This window comes from Mauremys mutica, chromosome 1 (assembly GCF_020497125.1).
Source record: "Mauremys mutica isolate MM-2020 ecotype Southern chromosome 1, ASM2049712v1, whole genome shotgun sequence".
NCBI lineage: Eukaryota > Metazoa > Chordata > Testudines > Geoemydidae > Mauremys > Mauremys mutica.
Window position 1 is genome coordinate 352,699,761 of NC_059072.1, and position 12,553 is coordinate 352,712,313.

The window sequence follows — 12,553 nt, forward strand, 5'->3', positions numbered from 1 at the left end:
GTCCCCCTCAGGACTCTGGCAGTACCGGTAAATCCTGTAAATTACTTTCACCCCTGGGAATAGCACATCTGCTTGTGTAACACGACAGACCCCGCTCATCGGCGGGCGGGATCGAACCTGGGATCTCGGTGCAGGAGCCTCTCCCGCATGAGCTAAAAGCAGCGCAGACTCCTTTTATCTCACTCTTTACATGGTCTCGGTGCCACCGACATAGACAAAGTCCATGGAATTAAACAGGTGTGAGTGAGAGGAGAATCAGGCCCTGACCTCACGTGCCTTGTGCAGCCAATTCAGTTCAATGAGACTCCATTGATGTGACCAGCTATCCAAGTGTTGCTGAAGTGCTCAAACAGAGACTGACCCCTCAGGTGTCTGTCAGAGGCCTGTGGAAGAAAAGGGTTGGGTGTGGGATGCAGGGCCGGCTCTAGGCACCAGCTTAGCAAGCAGGTGCTTGGGGCGGCCACTCCGGAGAGGGGCGGCAGGTCCAGCGATTCGGCGGCAATTCAGCGGAGGGTCCCTCAATCCTGCTTGGAGCGAAGGACCTCCCACTGAATTGCTACAGATCGCAATCGCGGCTTTTTTTTCTTTTTGGCTGCTTGTGGCAGCAAAACCTCTGGAGCTGGCCCTGGTGGGATGGGGTTGGATCCTGTGTCCATTGGGCAGCACTGGCCATTCCTGATCCCCTGGCAAGTTGCTCCATGGGGCAGTTCTTTGCACCTGCGCAGAGTCCAAACCCATTGTGCCCAAGACGGAGGTCAACCTCTGCACAAAGCAGGAGACACTAGGCCCAGAGATAGAGACAGAACAAGGAGTAATGGTCTCAAGTTGCAGTGGGGGAGGTTTAGTTTAGATATTAGGGAAAACCTTTTCACTAGGAGGGTGGTGAAGCACTGGAATGGGTTACCTAGGGAGGTGGTGGAATCTCCTTCCTTAGAGGTTTTTAAGGTCAGGCTTGACAAAGCCCTGGCTGGGATGATTTAGTTGGGGATTGGTCCTGCTTTGAGCAGGGGGTTGGACTAGATACCTCCTGAGGTCCCTTCCAACCCTGATAGTCTATGACGAAGTGGATATTCACCCACGAACGCTCATGCTCCAAAACATGTTAGTCTATAAGGTGCCACAGGATTCTTTGCTGCTTTTATGATTCTATGTTTTTTCCCCTTGCTTCCCCCCTTCCCAAAAATCTGGGGGTCTCTCTGTGCCTCCTCCCTTTACACTTTCCCACTGCTCGGCCCCAGGAATTGCGGGTTCTCCCAACTCGCTGGAACTTTAGAGAATCAGCTGGACCAAAAACCTGGACGCTTGAACTACAGCGCGCTTTGTCGGGCGAGGGGCAGAAGTCCGGCTTCCACCCTCCGGACTCGCTTTCTCTCGCATACCCCGTCCCGCCCCACGTCCACCAGAAGGCGTCGCTGCGGAGGAAGCAGCTTTCCGCCGCGGGGAGGCTTGGAACGGCCAGACTCGGGAGTTGGGGGTGTGGCCCGTTCGATTGAGACGCAACAAAGAGGGGCGGGGCTTCCCGGCAGAATTGCTACTTTCCAGCCGGCCGGCGCCTTTCATTCATTCGTAAGGGAGCCGAGCGGCGCCGGGTGAGGTTCGATTTCATGCTTTTTTTGGACGCGTCTCTAGGGTATTGCAAGGGCGGCTCCGCTCCGGGCTACACCTGGGAAGACGCTTCAGGTAAGGAGCTGGCTGGGCTGGGATCACTGTCTCCGTCCGCCCAGGGGGGCTGGTCCTGACTCGCGGGGCTCGTTGTTCAAAGAGTGCTGGCTTTAGGGTGACTAATGCTCGAGAGCCCCCGGCCTCAGCCCGCCGCTCTCCTAAGGCTCACGCCCCGACCCGGGAAGGATTGCGTGTTCCGGGCAGTTAGCGTCTGATCGGACCCGGGGCTGGTGTGCGAGCGGGAGTCCCTGGCACGCTCCGCCTTGTAGCCCCCAGCTGGGTCTGCTCTAGTCACTGTGTGGACAGAGGGTAAGCTGTTGTCGTTCCCTTAATTTATTCTCTCCCGCTGCCGGTCTCTGGGAATTGGCATTAGCTGAGCGGTGGTGAGATAGACAACTACAGATGGGAAAACTCATAACCCCGTTTCACCCCACTGGCATCTCGTGGCGGGGTAACTCTGATGTTAAACTCGCCCTGAAGGATTCGCTGGGGCTGGCGTCATGTCCCGTTGATCTGTTGAGTATGAACTGGTGTAGAGTCCGCTCTTCTTATGGAGGGGGAGTTGTGCGTGACTGGAGTGAAACAGGCGGCTGATGAGTCTGTTCGGGTTTAGGAGACCTGTCTGTGTCGTGAGCCTTGTTTACCAACCCCCTGGTCGTTTTATCCCGGTCGCTGAGCTTAGTCCCAGTTTTTTGTGGGAAGCCGGGCTGGAAAAGTGAGCGCAGGCAGAGTTTTCAAACATCCGCTGCAGCAGCAGCAGCCCCCTTTGTTTGCGTGCGGGAGCTCTGCGTTGAACGATCACCCTGGCATAGCAAAGCCAGCTGGGAAGGATTGTTACTCTAGACTCACAATGTTGTGTGACTGAGCAAAAGACTCTAAACGTGTTTGGTTTAATCAGCTGGGTCTGGAGGACACCTAGAAGATCGGATGCAGAAATGCGGTAGCTAGAGATGCGCAGAATATGAGGGGCATAATTCCTTCCGATTCCTTGGGAGTCTGTATCCTCCCATGCGGTGTATTTTATCAGCAACTGCGTGGCCCCTGAGATCTTGCACTTTCCTGGGCGGGAGCTAAGTACAGGCACTTCTGTATTGCTCGTTTCCTTTGGCGCGGTGCGAGGCAGGTCCCGCCAGGCAAGGGTTGAAACAATGGTTAAGGAAACCGATCTTGTGGGAAGGACAGAAGTGTTGGTTCCAGGTACTAACTTGAACGTGTTCTGCAGGGCCGGCCCCTAACTTACGTTATCCCGATCCGCATCTGAGCCGGGAAAGGCTTCTCTTGCAGATCAGGCCGGGCTTGGGTAATGCTGTGAAACAGCAGCTGCAGCAAAGTGTGCTGTGCAGTCACAGGCTGCAAGTCAGAGATGTAACTCCTGCAGGGTGCTGGGATCAGCAAAAACCCCAGCGCCTGCTGCAGACTGTCCCCCGCTCTCTTCCCTCACTTCGAACGGCTGCCTGATCTCTGTGTGTGTTTAAATCACAGTGGTCCTGTTTGCTTGCAGTGGTTCTGGAAAGTGTTTAGCTTGACCCAACTGCGAAGTCTGCGAGCTTGTAAATCACAGGGTGGGCTGAGGCTCAGCAGGGAGAATAGAGAGAAGGGGAGGACAGGTAACTTTGATCGCTTGTGTATTTTCATTAGCTGTCATCTGTATTTTCAGTGTTTCTTAGCTCCCTTTAACAAGAATTGTCATGGTTGGTTTTTTTTTTTAAATAAGTGATCATGAGTCTCAAACCATGTCAGGATGAGGGGCTAGATCTTTTGCACCTTCTCCAAGGTGCAAATTACTCCTCCATATGGGGAGAGGAGAGAGATTAGGCAAACCTGTTCCATGGGTAACTAAAAGGATCCTCAGAAAGAACAGGAGCACTTGTGACACCTTAGAGACTAACACGTTTATTTCAGCGTGAGCTTTCGTGGGCTACAGCCCACTTCTTCGGATGCCTAGGGTCCTGCAGTCCTCATACCCAAGACTGGGACAACCCCCCAGTTGCCTTTAGCAAGGACTGGGAGGTTTGGCAAAGCCTGTCTGTGTAATCCACTGGTCAATTTGGATTGTGTCCCCACCTCTGTAGCCAATCCACAGAGGCCGCAAGTGTGTTAAGAGCCAGGCTCTTTACAGCTTGGGTTATAAACCCCAGCCAGGGATTTGTATTTTTAGCTCTGGAGTTCCCAGGTGCTGGCCAAAATGGGCACATCAGCAAGTGAAGAGCCATTTTGGCCCCAGCCTTTTTAATATTTCTGTTCTGTTGTACTAAGTAATCCTGTTAATACAGAGATCTCCAGTGAGGAGAGAACAGTTTATAACACCAAGGTGCCCCTATTGGGAGTAAAACCTCCTAATTTCAGCAATCTGGAGAAACCCGAATCCCTAAAGTTTACTCCTGTCACTGTATGCATCAAGATAATGGATCGATCTAAAAGCTGGGATTGTTGCAGGAAAAATAGCTTTTGAAATGCAGGGTTTTCTCCTCCCCTTACTTGTTGTTCTGCATGAATCCTGCTCCACTGATCTGCGCTCTTATCGTTTCTTGTGGGACATGTGCTAGAAAGGATCTGTGCTACTTTAATTGTGTGCAGTTGCAGCATTGGAATGTAATGGGGCTGTGAAGGCTGCAGCCTCAGTCTTGGTGTAAGTGGGTGTTCGCCCCTCCTTCCCCAGGCCAGAACTGGATCTGACCGTTCAAAGTCTGTGGGCCTTTGCGATGTCCTAGCTGTTCCCCGCTTTGAAAAGTGATGTAACACATCACTCCTACCTTGGCCTGACTTCTGGCGGAGAGCCCCCAGCATATGTAGGTTGCAGCAACTTTCTGTCCTGTGCATGTGCACACATGATTTTTTTTTCCCCTTATTGATGCAGAAACAAGAATAATCAGAAGATGGACTAGGCCAGAAGAGGGGATTGTTCCCAGACTCAGACCCTACCTGCTCAACATCCCCACTTTACAAATGGGGAGAGGCACAGTGTGACCCAAGATCACCCAACGGGCCAGTGGCAGGGCCAGTAATAGAGACCAGGTCTCCTGAGTCCCAGTCCAGTGCTCAATTCCCTAGGTCACACTTCCTTCCTCACTAGGCTGATTATACTTGGAATTTATGTAGTGCCCTCAGCAAAGCACTTCCTAATTGCTAATTACTCACAACATCCCTGTGGCATAGATCATTATTAACCTGGCAGTTTTACAGATGGGGTAATCAAGGCAGCATTGTGATTTGTCAAAGGCCAGTGAGTGAGTCAGTGGCAGAGGTGGGAGTAGAGCCCAGAAGTTCTGGGAATTGACTCCTCGGGTGGCTGAAAGCACATGGGAGGTGCAGGGGCTCTATGGCCTTGTGTTTTCCCAGCACCACCGAGGTGTGGGTTGGCTGCCTGTTACTAGACACTCTGCTGTAGCTTACAGGCCCCTGTACACAGATCCTGGTGGAAGTTGTGTGCGTCCCCATGGGGGCAGGAAGGAAAATGTGATCAGTGCAGCTCGCTGGTGCTGCTGAAAGCCAATGCACTGCCTGGAACTACATGTTCTCTGCTACCACCAAGCTGTTCTGCTGCCTAAGGGAAATAAAGCTCCAGGGAGCTTGCTTGCTCGCTTCATTAGGCTGTGGCATTATCTCCCACGGGAGCCAATAAAGGCCAATCTGTGCAGGGTTCAGACTAGAAAGTATCCTCTCGGGTAACACTCTCTCTCTCTCATCAGAGGGAATGAATCAGAGCTGCTAGGAAGCCCAGCAATGTGGCTAGCCTGTATGTGGGGATGATTGAAGTCCCTGCCGTGTGGGCACATTAGCATGGACACGACCAAACCCGATGTTGCTAGGTACACACTTTCTTTCTGTTTTGTGAAAGGCCGACCACTGCATCCAAGAGACGGATCATTGGTCCGGTCTGTCTCAATCCATTCTAACTGCCTGCACCCCTATCACCATCCACGCATGGACTAGACTGGGCACCTGCTGTGTCGCTTCCCACCCCCTAGCCTGTGTTTACAGGGATTCACATCATGGGGTGAATACACTGTAAGCAATTCTTGGCCATCCAGGGCTGCCACTTTGCCACAGACACCTGGAATTTCACCAGGGCAGTGGAGCCAGGTGTTGGATCCATCCCCCTCCCTCCCTCCAAAAAGCACAGGTCTGGTCTGTCGCATCCCTCTCAACCTGCCAAAGCCCGAAATATGGGATGCAACCTGTGACAAAGACACGGTTATTCCTGCAAGAGAATTAAAACATGGTGGGATTCCTTCCTTTAGTGTAAATAACTTTCTACAGCCTCAGTCATGATTCTTGACTAATAACTGGGTTGGGCAGGAATGGTGTCCCTAGCCTCTGTTTGCCAGAAACTGGGAATGGGTGACAGGGGATGGATCACTTGATGATTCCCTGTTCTGTTCATTCCCTCTGGGGCACCTGGCATTGGCCACTATTGGCAGACAGGATCCATCTAGCCCAGTATCCTTGGTCTGACCCAGTATGGCTGTTCTTATGTTCTTTATTTCTGATGTAAATTGTCAAAAATAAAAGGGGAAGGGCAGAGTGATCAACAAATTTGTGAGGATTAGTAATTTTGGGCGTGAAATAAAGGAGAGCTGGATGCTATAGCCCCTTGCCTGAACTAAAGGGAGAATCTCTGGTGGCAGTACAGGGCCTATGACACAGAGCAGTTCTGAGTCTGTCCAGTAGAGGGCAATGCAGCACACAAACACTACCCCGTTCCCTGCAGTATTAAACTCGACAATCACCTCCTGGCTTGCACACACCCTCTGTAAGGATTTGAGGGAGGAGGACTGATGGTCCTTCTGAAATAATGGCATCTTCAAATTGAGGTGCAGCATTTAGCTGACACGTGTTATACGTAGATTTTAAGCTCCTTAGGCAGGGGTAGTCCTCTTGCGTGTTTGTACAGCTGCTAGCACAATGGGGTGCAAAGTGGGGAGCAATGCTCATGATTAGGGCTCCTAAATGCTATGATGATCCAAATCAAAGGTGCAATTAACGCTCTGCCTGGAGATGCATGACTGGAGAGATCAGCAGCTTGGCATACTGTTGACTCTGGAGCAATGACTGTATTCCCCAGCCTTGGGGAATAACTTTTTGCAGGTAGTTCTCTTTTAACAGAAGTTCTTAACTCCTCACCCCTCACGGGATTACAACAATCTCCTCCAGGTTCTGCGTGGGGATCTGCATTGCAGTAACAGCTGTCGGCTTCCAAAACAGCCGTGGCAGTAATGTGTTTTTCACTGTCTTTCCTTAATCCTCCCATGTTTAATTCAGGACGTTTAGTATGATTGTGCTAGCGTTCCTGCCGGCCTGTGACCACCGAGAGAGCTGTGAGGTGGAGTACTAAAGACCCCTTAGTTTCCTTGGGCTGGGTGCCTGGGTAGGCTCAGGCAGACACCTCTGGTTTCTCAGGAAACCAACCCTCCAAGGGAAGAGCTTGGGGCTGGGGGTGTCTGAATCAAATGAGGGAAACTAAGCACAGGGGCTGCTTGGCTCTGACTTTAAAACCAACCAGGGAATGGTTGGCCAGGAGCACCTCCATCATAGGCTGCCTGCGCTACTCTGCTTGACCTTCGCCAATCAGTGACTGGACTGTGTTGGTTTGCTGTATAAATGCCAGGTTGAGTGTGGTGGGAGGGGCCAAGGTTCAGAGTTTTGGGGAGGGGAGACTGGGGCCTTTTTGCAGCTTCAGATGCTCCATGATGGAGAAACTGACTGTGGTTTGATGTCTGTTATGGTGGGAGGGGGCCAGGGTGAAAGATGATGATGATGCTGTCCAGTTTCTCACTTCTGTCCCACAGTTGGGCTTAGTCCTCTGAAAACTAGTAAAAGAGCCTGTACAAAACCACTGTCTGTTCTGCGCTCCCCGCCTCTGGGTGCTGCAGTATTGCTTTTGTGGGTCGCAAGCCCTGTGCTGTAAAATACTGCTTTAAACTGAATTAAACATCCCTCCCAGCCCTGCTAGCAAGCTGCTGCCCGTGGCCTGAGAAACCCAGCTGGCTCTGCAAGTGTTGGGTAGCCTCTAAAGACGCTTTCGTGGCTGAATCTTCACTTTGCTCCCCTCCCAGGTTGTGTGGGGGACGGTCTCTTGATCCCCTGGCAGACCCCTGCAGGAAAATCCACCAAGCAGCCAGGGCTAATCAACCTTTTCTTCAGTGAGAATGTCTAATCTATGGCATATGTGCCAGAAAGGGGAATTGGCCATGTTTAGATGGGAGGACCCCCCATCTCCCCCCTCCCCCCAAGGGGTGGAAAATGAATCACTGCATTTCAGAAACATGTTCTCTCCATCTGACAAGTTCATGCTGCTCCAATTACATACTGGTTTGCAGTTTACTTAGACATGGAAATTGTAATCTGTCCAAATGATGCATGTGGATTTGTTTTGTCTGTCTCTCTTTATTTTTGGCACCTGCAATTTTGTTTAGCATTTTTTTTTCTTCCTTTGGTGGTAATGGGGTCTAATGATTAGTGTGGGGGAGGTGAGCTGGGACTCTGCAGTTCAGTTACCGGATCTGCCCCAACTCATTTTGTGACTTTGTGCCAGTTGCTTATGGCTGGATTATCCAAGGTGCTGAGCACTTGAGGTCAATGAGAACGGCAAATGTTCAGCACCTCTGTAAACAAGCCATTTGCCTCCAGTTTTAACATCCTAACAGGAAGAATGGCTGCTCTCACCTTCCTTTGTGTTGTGAGCCCTCATGATTTGTTGAGCTCTCCTGGTGCTGATGAAAAACCTAGGTGTATATACACAGGATTACCAAGTAGAGAGCAGGGATTGATAGATTTAAGTGCTATTTTCTTGTAGAATCTGCTGCTAATCAAGATGAATCTGGTTTCACATTATCACCTTTCTTCCATGCCTTGCCCTGGGTAGGACCCCTAGAAAACAAAGTCCATCCATGAAATTACTTCTCCCCCTCACCCCACTGTCTCCATTCATACGCACAACTTCCTGTAGAAACTGGCCCAGATTCTCAACTGGTGTAAATCAATGTAGTTCTATTGCTGTCAACAGCATTACACCCTTACGCCAGCTGAGGGAACAGACCCTGTGACTCTAATCAGTTGTGACCGCTTATGGTGCCTAAATCTGAAAGTGACCCCATCACTCGTGCAGTGCTGTCGAATGAGGCTCTTTGGGCAAAACACCAGTAGGAATGGAGGATCCCTTACATGCAGCTGGGCCACGGGGGGCTTTGGGTTCTAGCTGCAAAGTTAGGCGAACGAGACTGAAGATGGAATGCGTGTGTGGCTGGATACCAGCTTTGCCAAGTCCACGTTGCGTTCGGGGGCCATCCCTGGCATGTGTAGGCAGCGGGTCCCCCAGAAGGAAGAGCAGTAGGCTGATAAGGTGTGGCACAGCAATCGCCCTCTGCTCGGCTCCCCATGGGGAGGGTGTGGGAGGTGCTCCCGGCAGTGCAGGGATTGTCCTTTTAATGCTCTCCTGCCCAATCACAGGTCACTTAGAGAGGGACACTGGCTTCTAGTCATCCTGTGGCTTTTTAAACCCCCCCCCACCTTATCCTGCCATGAACGAGAGATGGCTGGAAATGGGGGTCTTGCTGCCGCTGGTCTGGACACGCAGACAGTCTGGCAGTTCCTTTTCTAATCACACCAGCCAGGGGAGCCATGTCAAGTTTTCAGCCTGAAGATGCTCTCTGCTAGGGGTAGCTCCGCTGAAGTCAGTGGAGTTGCCCTGGGTCAGCATGGGCTCGGGAAGACTTGATGGAACCGTCCCTAGGGGGCTACCCAAAGGTGCTGAGGAAGTGGAGACAGATCTAACACGGAGGGTGCTTATGTTCCAGGGAATGCTGCCCTGTCAGAGGTGAGGAGATACGGCCTAGAATTACTCCCAGCAGCTGTTCGGAAGCTGACCTAGGCAGCAAGTAGGATCCACAAGTGTGGGCAGGGCGGAGTCCTCTGGCTTCCCGCACAGGTGCACCATGCTGAGCTCCTTGCAGGACTGGGACCCTTGGCTGCTCACAGCAGGATGACCAGAGCTCCTGATATTAGGACAGTCCCAATTTTAGGGGACTTGTCCTGTGTCCCAACCTTACATGGGCAGGGGGTGTGCACACACTGTGCATTTGTGGTGGAAGAGTTGTAGGGGGGGCTGTGGGCATAGTGGATCCACGGGGTGCTGGGCAGGGGAGCTGTGTGGCGCAGCATGGGTCCACCCCCTATGCCTCTGGCTCCGATCGGGGCTGTGCACCTGTGTCTGTCCCATCACACACACATGCTCGCCCACTGTGTCCTGATATTTCACTCTTGTGATCTGGTCACCCTACTCGTAGCGCCCCTTACTGGAATGAATTTGCAAGCATATTAGCTGCATCTTTCTTAAGTAGTGTAGGCCTGTGACGAGGCGGTTCTGGCGGGACCCAACTGAGAGTGCCAATTCAGGACAAATCGCTGAAACAGGGCAGTCACAGCCCTAGACTGGGGTTTTTCCACCTCTAAGGCAAACCAAACCAGCCAGACAAAGAGGACTTCGGTTTCACCCCACTGGCTAACCACAAGTCACACAAGCAATTTCCTTAGACACTCCAGTCTCCCAGTATCACCACCAGTGCACTCGTCCTGGGGATGAATGGTTATGAAAACCAACACCCCAATAAAAGAAAAAGGTTCTCTCGATCCCAAAGGACCAAGCCCCAGACCCAGGTCAATATACACATCAGATCTTACCCACAAATCACGCTGTTGCCAATCCTTTAGAATCTAAAGGTTTATTCATAAAGGGAAAAAGGTAGAGATGAGAGCTAGAATTGGTTAAATGGAATAAATTACATACAGTAATGGCAAAGTTCTTAGTTCAGGCTTGCAGCAGCGATGGCATAAACTGCAGGTTCAAATCAAGTCTTTGGAACATCCCCCACTGGGATGGGTCATTCAGTCCTTTGTGCAGAGCTTCAGGTTGTAGCAAAGTCCCTCCAGAAGTAAGAAGCAGGATTGAAGACAAGATGGAGATGAGGCATCAGCCTTATATAGGCTCTTCCAGGTGTAAGAACCTCTTTGTCCTTACTGTGGAAAATTACAGCAAAATGGAGTCTGGAGTCACATGGGCCAGTCCCTGCATACTTTGCTGAGTCACAAGGCGTGTCTGCCTTCTCTCCATGGGTCAATTGTGTAGCTGATGGCCCTTAATGGGCTATCAAGCAGGCTAGGCAGAGCTAACACCAACTTGTCTGGGATGTTTCCCAGAAGCACAGCACCAACTTGAAATACAGACAGTATAGAGCCAACATTCATAACTTCAACTAAAAATAATACATGCACACAGACAGCATAATCATAACCAGCAACCCATAACCTGGTCTTAGACACCTTATATGACCCCCTTTACCTAAGATTTGGTGCCACTACAGGACTTTGGTTGCAACCCATGTTCTATATGGTCCCAATTTATATCAATAACGTCACAAGGCCCAAGGCTTAGTTTGATTTTTCCTCTCTCTCCTCATCAGGAGGAGACTGGCTCAGAGAATAAAATATGCACAGCTGCTAATCTTCCAAGTACCTGCTGAGCATTACTCATGGCTGCCCCCTCCTTCCTCCAAACACTCTCGCCATTGTTAGTGGCCTCCCTCTGCTGAAGTGGGAGCTGGCCAGATGTCTTGTGTCGCCTCCCAGCCCATGAAGCGAGTGAGGGAGTTGGCTAAAGAGCTGCTGGTTCTTTGCTCAGACTGTGCCTCTTTTTGAATCTCCTTGAAAATAGGGGGTGTTTGTATTATGGTAACACCTAAGAATCCCACTCACGGAGCAGGTTCCCATTGTGCTAGGCACTGTCCAGACCTATGACCAGACAGCCTGCGTCTCAGGGAGCAATGCAGTCTTGGAGTCAGACAGGTTGTCTTTTGAATTTGGAACCTTTCTCCCTTCTGGACCAGAAACCCAAATCCAACGGCCTTCGTGATGGGGGATTTGTGTGTTGCAGACAAGACACCTGATGTATCAGTCCCTTGTTCTCCCATGCTTGGGGGGGCCTAGAGCTGCAGCCCTGGCCCATGAGTTCCAAAAACAAAGCCCCTCTATCTCGTGAGCTAAAGGAGGACCGCTTGAGCTGTCAGTAGGAGTTGGTCCTGTCTCTGTTGGTAGGGCACTATTATGCTTGCACGTGTGTGCGCACCTTGTACTAGTGCATGGACGTGTGTAGATCACCATCCAGGCAGAGTGAGCGGTAAAAGGTAAACTAGATGATGCTGGATACAGTCGGTAGCTCTAATCCATTGGGGGTGTCGCTAGGGTGAGAAATGGGTCTGGTTTTGTGTATCCCTTTAAATTTTTTTCATCGCCATCTCCTCCCCTCCCCCACTGTCTCTGAGTAACTTTCTTGTCCGTCCCCAGCTGCCTCCCCCAGCACAGCATCTTGTGACAGAGTGTCACAGCATCCCAGTGGCTGACTTGCGTTGTCCTAATGTTCCCTCTGGGAGGGGGAGGCTGCCTTGCAGCTCATCCTCAAGGGACAAGCCTCGTGGTCGCTTCATTGTTAATGCTGCGTTCTAGTTCTGCCTCCTGCGTATTTCTATAATAACCCTCTTCGTTCTGCAGGGCCTGGCGACCCACCAGGGCACTGAGCCCAGGTCCCCATTTCATTTCCAGGGGGCTTAGCTGCTTTTGTGTAGCAACAAGCCGCAGAGGTTGTCCTCTCCAGCTCCTTGAACTGGCCGGTTGCCAGAGAGCCCCGAAAGGAGGCTGTCGCTTGCTGAGAGTTCCCTTTCATTTAAAGGGTGGGTGGGTGTGACGTTTGGGGGGGGGAAATAGGGGGTTATGTATCTTTTGCTGAGTCACTGTGAACAGAGGACCTGAAAAGCTTTGTGTGCAACTTCTCTGCTTGTTTTTACCTTTAGACATTCCAGCTCGTCTGTCCCACTTCCCATAAAGAGGCTCCGGATGAGCA

The 12,553-nt window shown here is 51.3% G+C and overlaps 1 protein-coding gene across 2 annotated transcripts in view; it reads left to right on the plus strand.

Annotated features, from left to right (window-relative positions):
- Positions 1 to 1,559: 1,559 nt before the first annotated feature.
- RELT (RELT TNF receptor) overlaps positions 1,560 to 12,553 on the plus strand; it is a 74,932-nt gene continuing 63,938 nt past the window's right edge. The window contains exon 1 of one of the 2 annotated variants that reach the window (XM_045021896.1): positions 1,560 to 1,680. In XM_045021896.1, coding sequence (XP_044877831.1) covers positions 1,605 to 1,680 — 76 coding nt within the window. In that variant the 5' untranslated portion in view covers positions 1,560 to 1,604. The remainder of the gene's footprint in view (positions 1,681 to 12,553) is intronic. The other variant, XM_045021904.1, reaches the window with a different exon arrangement.